General features: G+C 50.9%; 1 protein-coding gene across 1 annotated transcript in view; it reads right to left on the bottom strand.

Annotated features, from left to right (window-relative positions):
- LOC147736930 (zinc finger protein 212-like) overlaps positions 1-22,960 on the bottom strand; it is a 208,421-nt gene that overhangs the window by 31,918 nt on the left and 153,543 nt on the right. Inside the window, exon 5 of the mRNA XM_086953922.1 lies at positions 9,599-9,709. Within this exon, the coding sequence (XP_086810048.1) occupies positions 9,599-9,709 (111 nt within the window). The remainder of the gene's footprint in view (positions 1-9,598; positions 9,710-22,960) is intronic.

Below are 22,960 nucleotides of genomic sequence, written 5' to 3'. Positions count from 1 at the left end.
CTCTCAAGTAAGCACTCCCGAGGGGTGTAGTGTGCTCTTTTCTTAGAGTTGTTTAGTAATTTCTTAGGGTACCCCCGATTCCTCATCTCGTCGCAAAAACGAGTTGCGTGTTTCTCATATTCTGTCACCTCAGAGCAGTTTCTTCGGATCCGAAGCAACTGCCCGTAGGGCAGATTATCTCTCAAACTTCTTGGATGTGCACTTCGATGGTGAAGGATAGTATTTTTGTCCGTCTTTTTTCGGAAAAGAGAAGACTTCAAATGCCCATCCGTGCAACTTATTTCAAGGTCTAGAAATGTCATCTTCTCATTGCTCGACTCCAGTATGAACTTAATGTCACGGTGTCTGCCATTAATCCACAGGTGGAAGTCCACCAACTCTGCGCGGCTCCCCTGCCACAGGAGCCACACATCGTCGATGTACCTCAACCATTGTTTAATATGTTTGCTGAAGGGATTGTTGGAGTAGATGAATTTATTTTCATACTCCGCCATGTAGAGTATGGCCATCTCCGGAGAGAGGGGATAATCCAAACAAGAAAGGGCCTTTTTTAGAGAAAGGCCCACAGGTAAAAACTCGGTTCAAACCACAATGGGAAATGCGCACTCGCAGAAACTTTCACAAGTCCTAGAACCCACACCATCGACAATAGTGAATCTTTCCACCAAAGTATTAACCAGGGATGAGAAGACTTCGGAAGGGGGCTTGAAGCCCAGCCCATGCTTCCCATTGGCCGGCGTCATTATTATTTATGTTAAACGCTGGCCTTCTATTGGAAACAAGGCTTCTTGGTGATCGCCCTGTCTCCTTTAGGCTTGCCCACCCGGACTGGATTGTTTTCTTGCGGTTTTACAAAGTGAGCACTATTTTCCAGCTGGTTTAATACAGCCTTGGAAATCCTTGCCTACAGAGCGAGAGATACGCAGCAGACCCCGTGAGTCTGACTGGTTTTTATCCTGCCGGGCACGACGCACATTGTTTTTACGTATTTCTGCTGGATCTTTAAAGATGTGAGTGTTGCAGTTCAACATATAGCATGGTCTAGCACCTTTATTTGTATATGAACGGCACCACATTCACTTTAAGCGTGCCTTTAAATATTTAAGTATGGCGCCGCTTTTATTTTCATTTCTTTCCTGAACGCACACAGCAGCCTGTTCTTCCCCCAATCACCCCCTCCCGCTGTTCACTGTTGAGAGATCCCGCTGTCCTGTCCGACCCTCATCTACCCACTCCTCCTCCACTCTTAACCATTTCCCTTGCTGCTGTTTCCTGAGCGCCACTCGCTTGTCACAGCAGACAATCTCTAAGATATGTAACCTCTTAAAATCAGCATCTGCAATGCAATAAGTCTGCTGTTACTGAAAGTTAGAGCTATTGGTGTAGCAGTATTATTTGCAACACCAGTATCTCAACTTTCAATAATGCGAGCCCTATTGCATTGCAAATGCTTCTGGTTTAATGTGAAGTGGAAAGCAAGATAACGACTAGCACTGCCTTGCGGCCCGTCCGTGGGCTCCTTGTTTACCTTTCGCTCCGTAGTGTGTTCACCTGTTATTAACTCCTAGCTATCGCCTCGCTATACTTGGGAGATCCCGCATGACTGGGCAATCGGCCCACATCTTGAAACTCCTAACAAGCTCCATGTGCTTTCGCTTGCTTAGTTTGCTGGAAACCTTCACGCTGTGCTTTTAATATTAGTCTAGAGATTCGGTATTTACAAGCGTCAGGCCACATATGCATCTAGACATTAACAGCGTCACTTAGAAAGCAGCTCCAACCCTTCTGAGTCAGAGACGCTGGTCCGCATTGGACTTTTATATTAGTTACTGATGTGATTAAAACAAAAATGGTGGGAGAACTCTAAAAGCCCTGAGGTTCGTGTAGCTCGTCATTGAGCCCAAACGTGTTCTTTTAGCAGCATTACAGTCGTGCCAGCTTATGAAATCCGATGAGAGATGTTTCATGAGGGCAAACATGTAAAAGAGACAAATGAGCTTTTCTCCTAAACTGGGACGGCTGCTCTCTATGCTTTTAGTTTTGTTAGTAAACGTTACAAAGATTTATAAACTGCAGTCCTTTTTGTATACCTTTCCTACTGTTTTATTAAGTCAAACTCCTAAGACATGCTCAAGTTGTTTGTATGTTTTAGTTCTTGTTGAATTGGTGGACAAGGTGAGCAAGATCTAGCTTGTTAAAAGGAGGGTTGAAGGGTAAACCTCTGCGAATCCCCCTCATATGTTCTTGTGGCTGGCCTAATAGTGGATCGTGTTCCACAGCGTATATTGGTGTAGCAGTATTATTTGCAACGCCAGTAGCTCAAACATTTAGTAATGCAAGTTCAAATGCAGCTGTTTGAAATACTGTACTGTATTGAAATTACTGTGCAGATTACTTTTAGTTACTTTTAGATTACATTTTAGATTACCTTGTCTACTCAGTGTAATATGCCTAGATATCACACTGGGACATTTCCCAGAGAAAAGGTAAGTAAAATCAGTTTTGAACAGTTGTACTTTTTTTAGGGTTCCATACAAATCAACTCCGCACAAAACATTCTTCAGAGAAAAATAGGTTCCTATGGAGAGAAATTAAGTTAACAGTTACCAAGTAAGTGATTGGACTTTGGGGATGAGCTTTTGGGGTTTGAACAAGGGTTCCCCCAGGGTTAAGGATGCATTCTTGTTACACCCTCAGCGGCACTAGGGCGGCGGGGTGCAGAATGCTGAGGCCCAATGTTATCCAACGGGGGATACGGGGCCTCAGGTTGGTGGCTGCTTATGAGCAGGTCGCTGGGTTGTGGGCGCCCAGCGCCTGGTGTTAGGCTCAGGGCAAAGGGGGATACTGTTTAGCACAAAAAGTGCACCCGCAGCGGCAGAGGGGCGGCTGGGTGCATAGTGCTCTTTTGGCGTTGGGTACCCTGTTGGTTTCAATGCGGGATTTTCGGGTTTCAACAAAGACTGCAGGCTCAGGGACGGAGATCTGCTGGAGGCGACCATCGGTTGGAGAGGTAAGTTGGGATGCCTGGGGATGCTGGGACACTGTCGGCTGGACCACCCAAGGTCATTTGGCTTCGGGTTCAGGGGTGTCTTTAGGCCTCGGGTTTCTCCTACCAGCTCTGGTTGCGGTCAGGGGATGCTTCAGAAAGAGGCTGCAGGCTTCGCTGGGAGAATCGAGACAGGTCAGATATCACAAGATCTCGGATCAGAATCGTCGGGGAGACCTCCTCGTGGTCTTCGGTCACTCGAACTCAGGCCATGGGCGATGGTAGCAGAGTGGTGCAGACTCACTGATTTTGCTGGGGCTGAAGTCTGTGGTTGAACAAATCTGGTCTTCACAGGAGACAAAGTCTTTTCCTTGGAGGGCAGGGCAGGTCCTCTGGGTTCTTACGGTTGCTGGCTGCAGGACACACCGGAGTTTTGCTTCTGCAGGTTCGAGGTGGGGACAGTCCGGTTGGTCTGTGGATAAGTCAGTGGGTTGTTCGGTCTTTCTTCTTCTTTTGTTCTTGGTCGTTGCTTGTCTGAGGAGACATGGTTCAGGGGTGCCCTTAAATACTAGATTTAGGTGTGTTACAGATAAGTAGAAGGTTGGGACCAATGGGTACCTTCCTTGGGGTGGGTACACCCCTTATTATGCCACTCTCCCGTGGGAGGGGGGCCTGTGCCTCACTCTAGTTAGCTGGGTACCCCCATCTGCAAGATGGCGGGGACTGTGAGTTGTGCTTCACCTCTCCTGCCCCACCCGAGGGGTAGGATTGGCAAAGGTGGGCACACCTCCGTTCCTCACTTGGTTTTCCCACCGGTTCTCCTGCCAAAAGTGGGGCTCAGAACCGGTGGGAGCCAGTTGCTGGAAGCAGCAAATGGCAGCGGTAGCTCACAAAAGGGGCAAGCATTTCAAGCTTCCCTTTTGTGAACCCTGCCCATCCTATGGGAGGAGGCTTGGCACCTCGTCCCAGGATGTGCATTGTTTTAGGCCCCAGAGAGCAGCAGGCTCTCGACCCAGGGGTCCAGAAACATGTCTGACGGTGGCAGCTGAAAGCAGCCACTCAGACTGCACACTAGTGTTCGTTCATTCTTCAGGGGGCATTTTTCATTAAATCCCAAACTGGCATCAGTGTGGGTTTAATGGGCTGATAAGTTTGTTAACAAACTTCTCAGTTTTCAGTGTATCCATCATGGGACTGTGGAGTTCGTAATGACGACCTCCCAGGACCATATACTCTTAATGGCAACACTGCACTTACAATGTCCAAGAATGGACGTAGACACTGTAGGGGTACAGGGCTCATGCACCTGTACTCTCACCACTGGTATAGTGCACCCAGCTAGAGGAGTGCTGATCTATGCCAGGGCAGTGAGTTGTAGGTATGGCACGCAGGATGTGTGCCATGTCGACTCTTCACTTTGTTCTGCACCAAAACACGCAGTCTGCAAAGGCAGTGTGTGAGTGCCAGGGTACAGGACCTCTAAGGGTGGCACAATAAGTGCTGAAGCCCTTAGAGGCCTTCCGTGGTCACAGTAGCCTGGTTACCTGTGGTACCATTTACCAGGGACTTACCTATGGCCAGAGATGCCAATTGAATTTGGTCTTCAATGCAGTTTTAGGGAAGGAACAGACGCCCTGAGTACCTGATTGGAAGGAGCACTGGAGACGCTTAGTCAAAGTACATCAGTAGTTCAGCAAAAAGTGGGGGCAACCATGCAGAAAGAGGGTACTTTCTCAAAATCAGCGATTGGACACTTTTCACTGCGCCCTCGTCACATCATGGCTGCGCCGTATTTCATGTATGGCGCTCCATATTGCAGTCAATGACAGATACGTCTGTTAGTGCTAAAGTCATGCGTTGCTGCAGTTGTGTTGCAAGTATGATGCCACTTTAGCAATGCATGGGGCCAGCCGACCTCTATGGCACTGCGTCACCCCTGAGGCGTCCTAGAATTATCTGATAGATTTCACTGCGCCACACCGACAAGGCTTTGTTGCGTGGCAACGCCCACTCTGCATACATCATACCTGACAAAGTTATAACATGGCACAGGGCTCTACAAGGTCACGCATATACCTAGATGCGTCACTTTGTACATTTGACGCAACGTGGTGCGAAATTCGCGCTGTAAGAACATCAAGAAAATGATGCACCGGCGGCGTTAAATTGTCGGAAGGGGCTCATGAATGAGCCCCCCTGTTTCTTTCCCATATGTTGACGCACAACGGCTGCCATGCGCCAACGCAGGCGCCCTTGCGCCAATGGAGGCACCCGTGCGCCAATGAAGGCCCCTGTGCGCCAATGAAGGCCCCCGTGCGCCAATGAAGGCCCTCGTGCGCCAACGCAGGCGACCTTGCGCCATGGTGCAAGGGTGACTGTCTTGCGGAGTTGATTGATGTTGCGCAGGAAGGGACACCTATCTGCACAAAACCTATCAATCCAGGGTATTCCCTCTGTCTCTGTGTGTTCTAGAATGCTGCACACATAGAAAAAGTGAATAAAGAGGAGAAATGAAAACATATCCTTGTAGCACCTCCCAAACGTCACCCTTGGGGGGGGGAAATAGATTCTGACGCATTCTGAAGGTTTCTTGTAAACCTGGGAATGCTTCAGACTCCATTGGTTTGGCGTGAGGAAACCTACAGCAACACCCACTGAACACCCCTTTCACACTATTTAATGCAAGAAAGAGGCACATATTTACAAGTCAAGGAAAAGCCACGTAAAGTGGATTTGCGTGGCCTTGTAAACATGCTGTGGCACATTGCGCACTGAGAATATCAAACATGTGACGTCACAGCGTTGTAAAAGTGCCGCTACGGCCTCATAAAGGAGGCCTTTGGATAATGGAAGAACTCCGGCAATTCATCCATGGCAAGGTCAACGACGCCATGGACCTCCTGCCATTACAGGTCCAATCATCAAGGAGACGACCACCACCACCCCTGACATCCATCACTCACCTGGACAACTGCTGTGCTCCCTTTGGGTGACGACTGGACCTGATCCCCTCTAAGTGCTGACTTCGGTAGACCGGAACGTCAGCAACTGGTAGCTGGAGACCATGGACCGCCGAAAGCCAGGGACCCTCAGGAGCTGTCTGTAACCGTGGAAGAAGGAGAGGCGCACAACCAGTCAACATTAAATTAGGTCATCTGTCGTCTGAGTAGTCACATCCGGGGGCTACGTGGACTCCGCACTGGATGACAACGTCGGAGTGGAGCCCACGTCGCTAGGGAAGTGTCAGGGGAAAAGTCTGGATCCTGTTTCTAAGTGTGACTGCACATCGTCGCAGCAGCATGCAGAGCCTTCCGCCTCTCTTGCATAACCTGCTTCAGATTGGGGGTGGCTTGTAGTTGTGGCGGGGGCGCCTGCTCCTCCTGCACCTCCCAGTACGACTGGCTCCATGAATGGCGTCTTGTTGCGCAGACTCTTCACTCCCTGTCCGTAGCACCTGGCGACCAGTAGATTGCAGCCAGGTCCAGACCTGTTCAGCGGAGTCAATGATTTGCGTGTCAACAACTGAGACGACTCACAGCCGTTACGGGTAGAGGAGGGAGTATTTGATGCCCAACTCTCGAAGACACTGCTTAATCATTAGAGGTGAGCCCCTCTGCCTCAGCACCCCCGTGGTGTAGTCAGGGAAGAAAATAACTGTGGCGTTATCTACTTTCACCTCCCCAGTTGGGTAGCTCACTCAGGACAGCGTCACGATCCCTGTAGGGGGCAGAAGAGAAAGGGTCTAGGTCCTGTCCCCGGCAGCGGACGGCTCGCGAGCACTCGATGGACCCGCTCCACAACAAAGAATGGACAGAGTGCACCTGCTGGCAGTAGGTCACACAACCATGTCTCAGTAAACGGCATTGCAGTAGCCCCTTCTGCTACCTCAGACAGACCCAACACACTCCTGTTGTTATGCTGGGACCGGCCGTCCGCATCCTCTGCAGGTCTTGCCAGTGACTTCACATGTGCCATTAGCTGCTACACCTCCAATGATGCGCTCAGGGTACTCTGAGGGACTTTAGCAGTTATTGCTCAATGTCATGTACCCTGTAAGTCAGCTTGGGATAATCTGTGCACTCCTGGTTGCAGTCAACTGTGATTTTGTCTATGCAATCCTCAAAGTACATGCCCGTCGTCTTGAGGGAGATACCTGCTACTAGTACTGAGTCTAGTTTGGAGTCCAGACTATCCACGGTCACTTGCCCTGGTGGCCAGCGATGCCCAGCTGCTCCATTCACCAACATGGAGGAGCGGCCAAATGTCGACACCGGCCATGTCTGCAGACGGGCCATCGTTGCTCCCAGGCCCAGGCACTATGTATGACAAGCGGTGCAGTGCAGTGTGGCCAGCCGGCCCCTCTCCATCAGTCAGGTGCATTCTAGCCTGTAATCTTCATTCGAGCGGCACCGATGGAAATCCCCCGTACACCCAAGAGCTCACTACCAGGGAATAAGTAAGGGCCGCACCAAAAGCCCGCCTCCTCCGAGCTAACATTGACGACCAGATTCAGTGTTACCAAGTGCCCCAGTGAGCGACGGCAGTTGCACGCTCAAGGGCCTGGGCCTGAAACAACCCCTGTGTCCCTGGCACCCGCCTCCACCAACGGCCGATATCAGCAACTAGAGCCAGCTAGTGAAGTCCCCCTCCAGTCTTGTGCGGTGCCCTCGGTATGTAGGTCAGCCGCAGCACAGGGATTACTCAGGGCACGGTGTGCATCACCCACAGGCGCTAGGCCTGGGCTCGACTCCACGTCCCACCTCATCCTCACCAAGACATCGACACCGGGGCTCAATGCGCTGCACCCTCTCCAAATCTGTGACTCAGCCAGTAGAAGCCTTAGCCAGGTGGGATTTCACAAGCCTGGGTACAGCAGTCGCCACCAATTCCGCTGGGGAGTCTCCCAATGCAGGTGATGCAACAGGGCCCCCTTAGGCGTGAAGTTTCAGCGCTCCAGCCACACAAGTTCGGAACAGCTCAGTGGCCTTGTCCTCCACAGCGTCCGGGCAGCAACACATCCTCCAGGCTGTGAGGTAGAGAGGTGCGGCCCACCATCGGCAATCTGCTTCCTGCACCCCGGTGTAGTGGTGGCTCATGGTATGCGATGCAGACCTCCCTACGTCAGTTCGCAGGAGCGCCTCTACTAATCAAAGCTCCATGGGGTGCCAGGCAGTCTTCTCACATAGGCCAGCAATGTGTCTCCATGCGACCTGCCAGACTTTGCCACCAGGTAAGGGCGATCATCTACACCTCAATGTCTACCGCCACAGCCCACAGCCTTTGGCCCAATGCAGCCCGCCTCCACTGTAAGGCTGCAGCAACTCCACAGCGCTGTCACCTCCCACTCCAGGTCTCAGATGCAGGCCCAGCAAGGCCTCCCGGCCCCGGAGACTGTCCTCGCTTCCAGGCACCGGTTGCCATGGTGTCGCAAGGATGGCGCTATGCAAAGCGCTGCATCACTGTTTTTCCCCAGCGATGCGCCTCTTTGCATATATAAGGCCCTGATTCTGCATTTCCTCTTCCCCTGAGGGTCTCGCTGGTCTTCCTGGCTGTTGAGGGTTTGGTGGGGTTCATGACCTGTGCTGAACTTGGCCCTGGCTGCTCCATTCAGCATTCCATTGTTTTTCTTTTCTTTTTTAATTAGAGGTATATTTATAGGCTATTTTGCCGCTGGAGGCTGAAAAGTGACGTTGGGTGACTAACATGATTTTCTTTGCCGCTATTTAGCCTTTCGTCACTTTTCTCTTGCTAACCTCACATTTATTATTGCTATGACACTGTTAGTGGCAGTTTTCGCCGCGGCTAGCTGATGCTATCGCCATGTAGGGACGTACTGTAAATATGTCGATATCAGGGCAATAGTTTTCGGCGATATACAGTGTTATGAAAATTGCTGTTAACTAGGAGAGTGTGGCTCACCGGTTAGAGGAGGCAGTCCCTGATGCAGAGGTCAGACCCAGGACCAGGGTTCAATCCCCGATGCGGCAGGGCCTTGAGCTCAAAATATCCACGGACTCGATAATTCTCGTCTCGGTGCCTACTCGAATCGTGGGTTCACACTCTGCAACTCTGGGCAATAGCTTGCTTAATCTCCACTATGGCCCCACAGCGATGGGATGCCTGGTCTCCACCTTGGGGATACCCAGTAGGGGTAATCTCGCAGGGAAAGGCCAGGACGGGTTCCCAAAGCAAGCGCCTTGAGACCTTACGGTGAAAGGCGCTATATAAAAACGTATGATTTACGCTATATAAAAATGTATGATTTACGATTTTTTATTTATTTATTTATTTATTTATTTATTTATTTACGAACTACCGCAAAATCTGGTTAGCGGCAATTCTTGTAAATATACGCCTACATGTCTGTGCCCAGCCACATGTATTCACTCAGATACATCCTTGGGAGAAGTGACTGCACTTACATGTCTGTGCCCAGACACATGTCTGCACTCATTTACAACAGTGGGAGGAGTGAGAACTGCGCCTCCATATCTAATACCCCCTAGGGTGACATGTCAGGTTCTCCAACGTGCCTGTGTTCAGACACACCGGCGCGAGGCGCTTGCTCAGATCGTTTCCTTAATTCTAATCTCATAAGCGCCGTTTGCTCACTTGTCATGGCGGACATGTTGTCTCTTCTCGTGACGTCAAGGGGGTCAGTAGAATAGTCGTCTCCTTCTCTTTCAATCTTCACAGAAACAGCAGGTACAACGTCTGCAGGTTCTGGAACAAGAAACCAAAGCAATAGATTAGCATAAACAAGCGAAGAACTCTCCATTCCTTGATTACATCTATTTAGAAAAAGCAGAACTAAAATAACCCTTTGTGAAGAATGAAAGAAAAATGTCAATCTTCGGATATATCAAATACAAAACTAATGGAAGGAAAGAATGGAATAAAAGCCAAATGGAGCAACGAAAGAACAGCATATTTTTCATCATTTTTAGCAAAGAAAATATTTCAAGATACCATCTGGAATGAGGTATTGGCTCTAAGGGGCATCTATTGTGGCTTCAGTGCCTGACTACAGACCTTAACAGCTCTAAGCAGTGTTGAAAAACAGATAAACCCTACAGAGGTAAAGTCAATCATAATCTTACCGTGCAACCCCTGCCAGAAATGTAAAAATGGAATTCCTGGCTTGCATGAGCCCTTTCATGGGGCGGACATCTCTGTTGAGAGTAAGGAGCCCTTTGCTCCCATGAATCACACTCTGGGGTTAGAAGCAGGCCTCCCAATGTCTGGCTATCCTTGGATGTTTGTGAAAGCCCACAAACCTGCCTGTTTTTCAGAATTCACTACTACTCTCCCTTCCCTTTCCACCCTAGAATGGGGTGGAGATTTACTCCACCCAAGCGGGGTGAAGCCATCAGTCGAGCTGCATGCGGCGCAGGGCCCTTAGCATGTGGGGCGGAGCCATCAGTCGAGGCTGCGGGGCGAAGCCATCATTGTGTGGTGTGGAGCCATCAGCATGTAAGGCAGAAATATCAGTCGAGGGCGTATGCGGGGAGGACCATCAGGGTGTGAGGCAGAGCCATCTGCGTTTAGGGCGGAGCCATTAGTTGAGGTCATGCATGGGGCGATCAGTCAAGGTTGTGTGTGGCGCAGGCACATCAGTCGAGGCTGCGTGAGTGGTGGCACCATCAGCACATGTGATGGAGCCATCAGTCCACGTCATATGAGGGTGGGGCCATCAGTCAAGGCTTCATGAGGGGTGGAGCCATCAGCACATTAGGCAGAGTCATCAGTCAAGGCTGCATGAGGGGTGGAGCCATCAGCGCATTAGGCAGAGTCATCAGTCAAGGCTGCATGAGGGGTGGAGCCATCAGCGCATTAGGCAAAGCCATCAGTCAAGGCTGCATGAGGGGTGGAGCCATCAGCGCATTAGGCAGAGCCATCAGTCAAGGCTGCATGAGGGGTGGAGCCATCAGCACATTAGGCAGAGTCATCAGTCAAGGCTGCATGAGGGGTGGAGCCATCAGCGCATTAGGCAGAGTCATCAGTCAAGGCTGCATGAGGGGTGGAGCCATCAGCGCATTAGGCAGAGCCATCAGTCAAGGCTGCATGAGGGGTGGAACCATCAGCGCATTAGGCAGAGCCATCAGTCAAGGCTGCATGAGGGGTGGAGCCATCAGCGCACTAGGCACAGCCATCAGTCAAGGCTGCATGAGGGGTGGAGCCATCAGCGCATTAGGCAGAGCCATCAGTCAAGGCTGCATGAGGGGTGGAGCCATCAGCGCATTAGGCAGAGCCATCAGTCAAGGCTGCATGAGGGGTGGAGCCATCAGCGCACTAGGCACAGCCATCAGTCAAGGCTGCATGAGGGGTGGAGCCATCAGCGCATTAGGCAGAGCCATCAGTCAAGGTCGTGTGTGGGCCCATCAGTTGAGATCATATGTGGGCAGGGCCCTCACTCAAGACTGCGTGAGGGGTGGAGCCATCAGCGCATTAGGCAGAGCCATCAGTCAAGGCTGCATGAGGGGTGGAGCCATCAGCGCATTAGGCAGAGCCATCAGTCAAGGCTGCATGAGGGGTGGAGCCATCAGCGCATTAGGCAGAGCCATCAGTCAAGACTGCATGAGGGGTGGAGCCATCAGCGCATTAGGCAGAGCCATCAGTCAAGGCTGCATGAGGGGTGGAGCCATCAGCGCATTAGGCAGAGCCATCAGTCAAGGCTGCATGAGGGGTGGAACCATCAGCGCATTAGGCAGAGCCATCAGTCAAGGCTGCATGAGGGGTGGAGCCATCAGCGCATTAGACAGAGCCATCAGTCAAGGCTGCATGAGGGGTGGAGCCATCAGCGCATTAGGCAGAGCCATCAGTCAAGGCTGCATGAGGGGTGGAGCCATCAGCGCATTAGGCAGAGCCATCAGTCAAGGTCGTGTGTGGGCCCATCAGTTGAGATCATATGTGGGAAGGGCCCTCACTCAAGACTGCGTGAGGGGTGGAGCCATCAGTGCATTAGGCAGAGCCATCAGTCAAGGCTGCATGAGGGGTGGAGCCATCAGCGCATTAGGCAGAGCCATCAGTCAAGGCTGCATGAGGGGTGGAGCCATCAGCGCACTAGGCACAGCCATCAGTCAAGGCTGCATGAGGGGTGGAGCCATCAGCGCATTAGGCAGAGCCATCAGTCAAGGTTGTGTGTGGGCCCATCAGTTGAGATCATATGTGGGCAGGGCCCTCACTCAAGACTGCGTGAGGGGTGGAGCCATCAGCGCATTAGGCAGAGCCATCAGTCAAGGCTGCATGAGGGGTGGAGCCATCAGCGCATTAGGCAGAGCCATCAGTCAAGGCTGCATGAGGGGTGGAGCCATCAGCGCATTAGGCAGAGCCATCAGTCAAGACTGCATGAGGGGTGGAGCCATCAGCGCATTAGGCAGAGCCATCAGTCAAGGCTGCATGAGGGGTGGAGCCATCAGCGCATTAGGCAGAGCCATCAGTCAAGGCTGCATGAGGGGTGGAACCATCAGCGCATTAGGCAGAGCCATCAGTCAAGGCTGCATGAGGGGTGGAGCCATCAGCGCATTAGGCAGAGCCATCAGTCAAGGCTGCATGAGGGGTGGAACCATCAGCGCATTAGGCAAAGCCATCAGTCAAGGCTGCATGAGGGGTGGAGCCATCAGCGCATTAGACAGAGCCATCAGTCAAGGCTGCATGAGGGGTGGAGCCATCAGCGCATTAGGCAGAGCCATCAGTCAAGGTCGTGTGTGGGCCCATCAGTTGAGATCATATGTGGGCAGGGCCCTCACTCAAGACTGCGTGAGGGGTGGAGCCATCAGCGCATTAGGCAGAGCCATCAGTCAAGGCTGCATGAGGGGTGGAGCCATCAGCGCATTAGGCAGAGCCATCAGTCAAGGCTGCATGAGGGGTGGAGCCATCAGCGCATTAGGCAGAGCCATCAGTCAAGGCTGCATGAGGGGTGGAGCCATCAGCGCATTAGGCAGAGCCATCAGTCAAGACTGCGTGAGGGGTGGAGCCATCAGCGCATTAGGCAGAGCCATCAGTCAAGGCTGCATGAGGGGTGGAGCCATCAGCGCATTAGGCAGAGCCATCAGTCAAGACTGCATGAGGGGTGGAGCCATCAGCGCATTAGGCAGAGCCATCAGTCAAGGTCGTGTGTGGGCCCATCAGTTGAGATCATATGTGGGCAGGGCCCTCACTCTAGACTGCGTGAGGGGTGGAGCCATCAGCGCATTAGGCAGAGCCATCAGTCAAGGCTGCATGAGGGGTGGAGCCATCAGCGCATTAGGCAGAGCCATCAGTCAAGGCTGCATGAGGGGTGGAGCCATCAGCGCATTAGGCAGAGCCATCAGTCAAGGCTGCATGAGGGGTGGAGCCATCAGCGCATTAGGCAGAGCCATCAGTCAAGACTGCGTGAGGGGTGGAGCCATCAGCGCATTAGGCAGAGCCATCAGTCAAGGCTGCATGTGGGGTGGAGCCATCAGCGCATTAGGCAGAGCCATCAGTCAAGTCTGCATGAGGGGTGGAGCCATCAGCGCATTAGGCAGAGCCATCAGTCAAGGCTGCATGAGGGGTGGAGCCATCAGCGCATTAGGCAGAGCCATCAGTCAAGGCTGCATGAGGGGTGGAGCCATCAGCGCATTAGGCAGAGCCATCAGTCAAGGCTGCATGAGGGGTGGAGCCATCAGCGCATTAGGCAGAGCCATCAGTCAAGGCTGCATGAGGGGTGGAACCATCAGCGCATTAGGCAGAGCCATCAGTCAAGGCTGCATGAGGGGTGGAACCATCAGCGCATTAGGCAGAGCCATCAGTCAAGGCTGCATGAGGGGTGGAGCCATCAGCGCACTAGGCACAGCCATCAGTCAAGGCTGCATGAGGGGTGGAGCCATCAGCACATTAGGCACAGCCATCAGTCAAGGTCGTGTGCGTGGCCATCAGTTGAGATCATATGTGGGCAGGGCCCTCACTCAAGACTGCGTGAGGGGTGGAGCCATCAGCATGTGGGGCGGAGGCATTAGTCGAGGCTGTGGATGGGGTGGAGCCATCATCACGTGGGACTGAGCCATCAGTCGAGGCCATGTGTGGGGCAGACCTGTCAGCATGTGGGTCGGAGCCATTACTCAAGGTCGTGGATGGGGTCATAAGTCGAGGCCGCATGAGGAGTGGAGTTGTCAGTGTGTGGGGCGGAGTCATCAGTCAAGGCTGTGCACGGGGTGGAGCCATCAGCGTGAGTGACAGGGCCATCAGTTGAGGTCATGTGAGGGGTGGAGCCATCAGCGCATGTGACAGAGGCATCAGCCAATCTCCTGTGCGGGGGGAGCAATCAGTGGGTTGGGCTGATCCATCAGTCAAGGTCATCTGCGGGGCTGATCCATCAGTCAAGGCTGTGCACGGGTTCGGAGCCGTCAGCACATGGGGTGGAGCCGTCAGTCGAGGCCATGTTTGGGGTGGAGCCATCAGAGTGTGGGGCCGAGCCGTCAGTCGAGGCTGCGTGCAGGGCAGAGCCACCCTGGAATGGATTCAAGATGTACTCCAGCCAATCGCTGCAATGAGTACCGCCCAGGGTGAGAGGCGAATGGATCCCACCCAGATTGGCTGAGGTGCATGGGAGGAGGTTTCTCCAGGGGTAACATTTATCCTGTGGAGAGAATGTGTTTGTACCGGGGTTCTGTCCGGACTGTGGAGGTCTTCACTAGGATAGGATTTCAATTTATAGAGAACTCGAATGCCGAGGCGTCTTGGCGCTTATGTGAGAAAGAAGAGATCTGACATCCCGGTACTGATCAATCATGACTCAGGAAATAACCATGTTTTCACTTGCTTCCTGGAAACGATCATGTTGGGATGGAGTCCGAGTGTAACAGGCAGTTGGTTCCAGAACCTGACTGCACCGTGTGATAGACTTTCCCCCCATCTAGCTCTGCGGACTTCAGTGGCACAGATGAGGCCGGAGTTAGCAGATCGAAGACTTCTAGTGGGAATATACCACTGAAAGATTTTTCACAGATCGGCAGCACCTCCGCCATATAGAGTCTTATGTACCAAGCATAAGGCCTTAAATTCCATACGTTGCTGTATTGGAAGCCGGTCTACGACCTAACGGCAGCAGAAGCTGGGTGACCTTTTGGGATGTTCAATATTATTCGTGCAGCCGCATCTTGTATGGACTGCAGTGTGGTCTTTTGTGCCTCGTGAATGCCGACGAATGGAGCAGGAAGAGGATCCCGTTGGAATGCTTGTTCCTGGGAGTGATAGTGAATTCTAGAAAGTTCCAAACCTGTGTTAGCAACAGGTGTGAATCTGTGACTGCACATTTACCACTTTCTTTGTGACTTGGGTCCATGCATTATACATTCATGAAGAGGTGCATGGGAATCCAGAGTGTAGGTGGCTAGACAACCATCTGTTCAGGAGGCTAAGTTAGTTAAAAGGGTAGAACCTACTTTAAAGTGCCTCAATAATTCAGCTTAAGAACAGTAAGATGGACAGAAGGTTCATGCACTTGCTGTAAGGGAAAAGTGGCTACAGGTAAGTGGCAAAGTCCCTTGATATCTGAAGGCTAAAAAAGGCAACATTCTGTGTCAAACGTGACCAAAGATCAAATCATGCGCCGAGATCTACGAAAAAGAGCATTTCATGAAGTTTAGTAAGAATTCCAGAACGAAAAGTGACTGCAATGGGAGAGAAGCAAGTGAGTGCATGGAGGACAGAGTGCGTGTGGTCAAGGATGTGGCTGGGAAGCCACATACAGCACTTTAACAAAATGCACTAAACTTGCTCCTGGGCTTGTAGACCCCGGCTCATTGGCTTTTCGTAGTGACGCCTGACTGTTGTGGGGTGCAGTATGCAGGAATGTCACATACAGACACATATATGATATTCTTCTCAAAATGTATTGATCGTGTAGGAACCCACGGCTTCGGCTGGTGATGGTGGTGCTGGTGGTGTGGTGTCAGTTTACAGTTAGGTGCTACCAGTTAAATTATCAACAAGCACAACTGAATATCTTTTAGCTTCAAACAAATGTGAAAGGAGCCCAAGAAACCTTTTCTAGGCTATTTCTGCCTTCAGTAGCAGCCTATACTTCACCTCAGACAAGCATCGACTTCTCCCAACCGCACTATCAATGTGTTTCCACCAAAAAGGAGATGTTAATCTGCTCAAGATGGTGCCTATTGTTCCCCACTTGTCATTGCTAGCTTACCATCAGGCACATTTTGACTTTGTGAAAACTTGGTAAGGTCTATAAAAACAAAAACAAACTATTCAGTTTGATCTTAGGATGGGGAAAAATGAAAACATTAAGGGCCTCATTAGGATCGCGGACGGACTTGCGTCCGTCCGCGACCCCAGAGTAGGAGAGAACCTCCGCATGGCATGCAGAGTTCCCTCCTGTGCAATTAGGATGTGACCGCCACCCTGGCAGTCACATCCTCTATTTTTACCATTGCGGCGGGTGCGGCTTCAAGCTGCACCCGCGGCAATGTTAAAAATGCAGGTGTTGCATTTGTATGCAGAAAGAGGCAGGCACCGTGCGGTGCCTGCCGCTTTCCGCATACAAATGCAGGGGGGTACCATAGGTACCTCCCATGTGCACCCCCCACCCCCCTTCACCTAGGGGGCCCGGAACGGGCCCCCCCAGTGAAGTTACACATGCTTTTCCACGGCGGAAAAGCCGCCGCGGAAAAGCATGTTTCCAGGCACATCCTAATCTGGCTGACGGTGTCTGAGAGACACCGTCACCAGATTAGTGCTTTTTCGCCGCGGTTGTAAGCCAACCGCGGAGGAAAAGCTGCGGACGGAAACCAGGACCCACCAGCCATCCTAATGTGGCGGTGGGTCTTTTGTGGGTCCGCTGCGGATTTTCCGCATCCTCCGGGCCGGCGGTGGCTTCCGCCGGCCCAGAGGATGCGGAAAATCCGCAATCCTAGTGTTGTTGGCTTAGAGACGGTATACAACGTTTACAACGAAGTTTTTACCACGCACTACCACTACAACGCAGGCATTATCACGCATACCATTACAACACATTGCGCTGGGGGGGCGCTCTAGGATAGAGAATAAGTATAATTTTATATCCAACACCTTCCCTAGTGTCCACAGGGACTGGAGTTGGAATATAAAATTATTCTTACCACTATCCAGCACCTCTAAGCGCTATGCGTTGTAATGTTATGCGTTGTAAATACCGCGTTGTAATGGTATGCGTAGTAAAAGTATGCGTTGTAACGTCATACATCCCTTAGAGACGAATGCGAGTGACGTTAGGCTCTTTATTTCCAATAAAGCAAACACAAGAAGATGATGGACGGAGCGCTGAAACTTTTCAGACACTCCTCCCCCGTCACAGATCTGGGTTGAATCCATCATCGTTCTATATCTTACTGCAGCACCCCAGTTCAGACACAGCTACATGTAAATCCTCATGGGAACAGTCCAGCCGAACTGCCTAGCCAGGTCTTCCTTGGATGGGAACGAAGCATCCTGGGACCGGTTTCGGGGTAACACCCCTCATTAGCCAGGCTAGCTTGAAACCACAGGCAAAGTGAGCAAGGGACCTACGTCTGGGCATACCCTGCCAACTTAGGGCGAACCAAGTAAACACAAGGAGATGATGGACAGATCGCTGAAACTTTTCAGACACTCACCCTCAGTCACAGATCTGGGTTGAATCCATCATCGTCTTTAGCTCACTTCGCCACCCCAGTTCAGACACAGCCAAAGAAATTGTAGGGCAAAGAGCAAGATCTTTAAAGATTTATGAAAGAGAAGGTGTGATTTAAGACAGGAGATCGATATCGGTAGGGTTCCCAGAGTTAAGATGCAGCCCCTGCAAAGGCTCTTCATCCCCACCTTGCCCTCCTAAACCTGGGCACAACCAGCCAATTTTCGTTGGTAGATCACAGCTGTCTGGCAGGGATGGTGCACTGGAAAAGCGGTTTCATTCCTTCTGGACCTGAGTTACAAAGCGCCCTATGAACAATACTTAGGGCCTCAAACAGAATTCGCTTCTCGGTTGGAGGCCAATGCAATTTTCGAATGGGAGCCGAGATCGAGTGAAATTTGGGAAGGCCCAAAATCAGTCTGGACAAGTTGCAGCTTATGAATGAATGGATCCCCTGTTAATATCCGAGGGCCCGATTCACAGAACTAATTTAAGACAAAATCCTAAACTTACTAATTTTGGCATTCACAGAAGGCACTTACTCATTTCGGTATTCACAGAAGGCAGTTACTCATTTCGGTATACACAGAAGTTAGGAGTCCTAACTTTAGGACTCCTAAATGCATTTTGTGAATACTGAAAGACTTAAAGATTAGGGTTTTCTCAGTTTAGGAGTAGTAAAGTTAGGAGTCCTAACTTTACTACTCCTAAACTGAGAAAAATCCTAACTTTAAGACTTTCGGTATTCACAGAAGGCATTTAGGAATCCTAAAGTTAGGACTCCTAACTTCTGTGAATACCGAAATGAGTAAGTGCCCTCAGTGAATACCAAAATGGTAGTAAGTTTAGGATTTTGTCTTGAGTTAGTTCTGTGAATCGGGCCCCACGTAAAGAGCATCACAGTCATCCAGCCTGACAGAATCAGGGCAACAACTGTTTGTTTTTGCGAAGAGAGAAAGAGAAAAGGGAAGATCTTCCTAAGACTCCTTAGAAGCAGGATGAGACTGTTCCATTGACCTGGAGATCGAAAGACAGCATGTTGTCAGCTATGACACTGGGATCCTTTGCAGCAGCGGCAGAGCGAGGGCATGGTCCAAGCATTTCTGTTCGCCAAGAAGGGGTCCATATAGTTTGTTGGTTGCCGAAGACCAGAACCTCGGTTTTGTCCCAATTGAGTCGAAGATAGGTGTTTGCCATCCAGGCGGCCGCGGCCTGCATGCAGCTGTTGGATACGGAGGCCTCTATAATCATTGTGATGGGCACGAATATTTCCAGTATCAAGTATTAGGTCTAGACCAGGATCAGATTTCTAGGAATCTACACGAACATCTGACCAGGATTGCTCTCACTAACTCTACTACCATGGGCGCTTTATACCAACCGAGGCAAGTGAGAAACCGGCATCGTCACAGCAAAATCTCTTCCAACTCCACTAAAGAGCTCGCGCCATGCAGCTGCCAGACAGACCTATCACTCCCTCCTGAAGCCACCTGCAGCTTAGGGGCACCCTGTTTCACCCACAAGTACCTCACTCCAAAATACCTGACCCAGAAACCCACCCTCTGCAGAGGCTGTCGTTTAGTGAGATGCTCCCCTTCCGCTCTCCTAGACCCGCCCAGACTCTAGAAAGAGACCCTTCTCAAGAAGAGCGTGAAATCCAAAGATGCTTAATGCACCGACTCGACATTTATTTATTTATTGAGTTTTATATAGCGCCAACAAGAACCGGGAGGATGACAGAGCGCTTTACAGGAATAATGGAAGTTGGTCAAATACAAGTGGTAAGAGTTATACACATGCGAGGTATGAGGCATAAGACATGAAGTCAATATAAAAATACTGTAATAGGCCCAGTCCGCGAGGGGGTCCGGGTAAGGCGCAGGAGGCGGGAAGAGCTTGGAGTCCTCTCCCATAACACCACCGGAGGTACCCACTGTAACTGTTGGACCTCCCCCTTGTAAGCTCTCTTGTTTGCTGGTTGTATCAGACCTCACTGTTCTCTTTGTAGCTCGTGTTTGTTTCTTGCTTCTTCTGAACAGCACTTTGACCCCCCTAGGCCACGTTTGTCTTTTATAAAACTCTGAATGAATACATAGATAACTAATACATGTTGACCCAGTTCTGTAAGTTGAATGACGTATGAAAAAGGCCCCAGCACGCGTGCCAGGGTGGAGGATAGCTACACTCACCTTGGCAGCCTCTCTCGTGTGCGATTGATCACTGGCTCAGGAGGTGTTTGCATTTCATCTCATTTTATACCTAAACAATAATATGATTTTACTTTCTCCCTCAAGGATTCAGTGCGTTGACTTATGGTGATCAATCAAATATGTTGTTCGTTAATAGGAAATGCAGGATTTGTAAGAACTGGCCCTGGCTCGACACAATCTAAGTGTAAACTGTTTACTCTACTCCACTGGAGTTTATTGCTGCTGTGACCAGGGTGGATGTGATTCACTCAAGGCTGGGGCGTTCCAAGGAAGGAAGGGATAAGTATTGCACCGACCCTGCTGGGGGTGGCAACGCTGCTGCTAACATAGGAGAGTTGTTATTGACTGGTTGCGATGGAACACACACCCTTGGCTCTCTCCCACTCTAAGAGTGCGGACCTCGAGAGGGAGGGCCTCGGAGTGAGCACCTCGAGAGGGAGGGCCTCGGAGTGAGCACCTCGAGAGGGAGGACGTGGCACCGTTGGGTTGTGGGCGACCGATGGGGTGGTCACAGGTGGGGCACTGGGTGCCAGATTCATCAAGTTCCTCTTCAATTTCTTTAATTTCAAATCACTTACTTCAAGCTTCACAGGTTTCAGTCCAATAAGGCGGCACACGTAGATTCTTCCTTCTTTAATCGTCGCCAAAATATGTTGTAAATAAAGTAAATCCATCCCACGTAGTTCCTTTATGAAGATTTAGCCCAAGTAAGATGTTATACAGAAGAGCCCCACCAGGAGCAGCCTCCCTGCTGATGGGCCCATACTCCAACTGACCCTCACAGACACACAGGCGGAGCCGCAGGTACAACAGTCGCCATATGCGACTACCACGAAGGTTAGATGAAAAAGGCAGAACAGTATTTCTGAAGAGCAACTTTTTAGTTAGTGCAAACCTTGGAAGTGGGCGCAAAGACATGTTTTAATTCCAAAGAAACTTTCAAGGGCGCAGAAGTAGAGGAGGGCGATTGGGAAACCCCTTCCTCTCTCTCACCCCGGGCTCTCTTCAGGACCAGGACCAGTCGCAGTGAAGCCTCCATCGGTTCCACCCATGCAGCCTAGTGGAAGTCTTGCTCAGGCGACACAGAGCGTCCCCAGCCGAGACTTCGGCATGTGCTGGTCCAGGTGACTTCTCACTCAAGGGGAACGTGCTCCACACGCACCTCCCCAAAGGATGCTCTCCCCACACGCTGTTCTTGCGCACGAAAAAGCGTTCAATATGCGCTAATGACCGGCGGAGATAACCACACACTGGAAAGTTGGAGGATGTCTTCCTGGACCCCAGGAAACCCCCCTCACAGGATTAGGGGGAGGGGAGGCTAGCCAACAAGCCAATGGAGAACACTGTGGGCACCAGGGGCTTTGAAGCAAGGTGGCAGTCATTCTCTCATCCTGCAGGCAGCAGGTCGGCACTTCAAGCAAAAAAGTCCAAAGGTGGTTCCTCCTGGCAGTCCTCTGGCACGGTGCAGCGTGTAAAGCCAGCAGCATCTGGTTACAAGTCCCACGCAGTGTCTAATAACATGGTGTCAGAGCCCCTGTGCCTATACTCAAAACTTTTTGATACAAAGGTAACTTCAAAAGAACCTTAGAGGTGTACAACACCCCCTTTCAACCCCAGCCCTGGCTCCAGACATCAGTCGGGGGTAAAAAAGCCCTTTATGTGAGGGCAATCAATCATGGATTTATAGAGCGCACTACTCACCAGTGCGGACCTCAAGGCACTGGGCGGGGGGGCGTGCGGGCAGCTCTGCGGTTATCCAAAGAGCCAGATCTTGAGATCTTTACTAAAAAGGTGCAGTGTGGAGCTTCATCTGATGCGGAGGGGTGTTTGTCCCAGGTCTTGGCCGCGATGTAGGAGAAAGATCTGCCACCTGTTCTGGCCCTGTGGATACGGGGGACCGTGGCTAGAGCTAGGTCGGTGGAGCGGAGGTTTCTCTTGGGTGCGTGGAAGGAGATTCTTTCGTTGAGTTATTGGGGTCCGGTGTTATGGAGGGCCTTGTAGGCGTTTGTGAGGAGTTTGAAGGTTATTCTTCATTCAACGGGGAGCCACTGGAGGTCGCGGAGGTGTTGGATGATGTGGTCTTGTAGTGGGATGTCAAGGACGAGTTTGGATGTGGTGTTCTGGTCGGACTGGAGTTTGAGGGTGGATGCAGATGCCTCTCATTTCACACGAACCCTTCCTGTCTGGTGGCTGTCTGCAAAGTATGCACAAAGTGTAGCTGTCAACCAGGCCAAGACGTGGTTTGGAGTCAGGCTGCAAAGCACTAGAGTTATAGCACAGAGAAGTGCCCACTTTCTAAAAATAAATACAAATTTGGGCTCACATTAATTAAGAGTCGTACATTTCTAAAGATTTGTGTCAGTATTGGTGTATCTTGTTGTTTGTCCAATTTTTTGTCTCCAAGAGTTGCTGACAAAAAAGTGGGCTCAACCCCCCTGTTTTTTCTTTTCATTTCTGAAAGTGCCATTTCTAAAATAGTAATGTAAAATGCGACTACACCAGTGAGCAGGATTTATCACTACCATTCTAAGCATACCAAGCATGACTACGCTACTCCTTTCAGATTAGGAATGACCACTTACACATATACAAGGGAATTCTCTGTGCTAGCCTATGAGAGGAGTAGTCCTCACAGTAGTGAGAAACAAAATAGACTGTTTGTCACTGCCAGGGCATGCCACACAATAAAGGCACATGGACTACCCATTTACTTAAACTGCACGCTGCCGATAGGGCTACTAGGGCCTACCTTAGGGGTGACCTACATGTAGTAAATGGGTAGTTTAAAGCTTGGAAGGTTGTTTTAAGTCAATGTGGCAGTAAATTGGGCATGCAGGCCCTGTAAGGGCAGGCCTGAGACAGGTTTGAGAGGCTACTTCTGTGGGTGGCGCAATCCGCGTGGCAGGCCCACTAGTAACATGTAATTTTCTGGCACTGGGTATTTGGGATACCACGTTACAAGGGGCTTACAAGGCATTAAATATGCCAAACATGTGTAAACCAATCATACCAGGTTCAAAGGAGTGGGCACATGCACTTTAGCACTGATTAGCAGTGGTATAGTGCACAGAGTCCTAAAGCCAACAAAAAAGTTGTCAGAAAAATAGGAGGAAGGAGGCAAAAGGTTTGGGGATAACC

Source organism: Lissotriton vulgaris, chromosome 1_1 (assembly GCF_964263255.1).
Source record: "Lissotriton vulgaris chromosome 1_1, aLisVul1.2, whole genome shotgun sequence".
NCBI lineage: Eukaryota > Metazoa > Chordata > Amphibia > Caudata > Salamandridae > Lissotriton > Lissotriton vulgaris.
The sequence above is the reverse complement of the archived record's forward strand: the minus strand, read 5'-3'. Positions and strand labels throughout refer to the sequence as shown.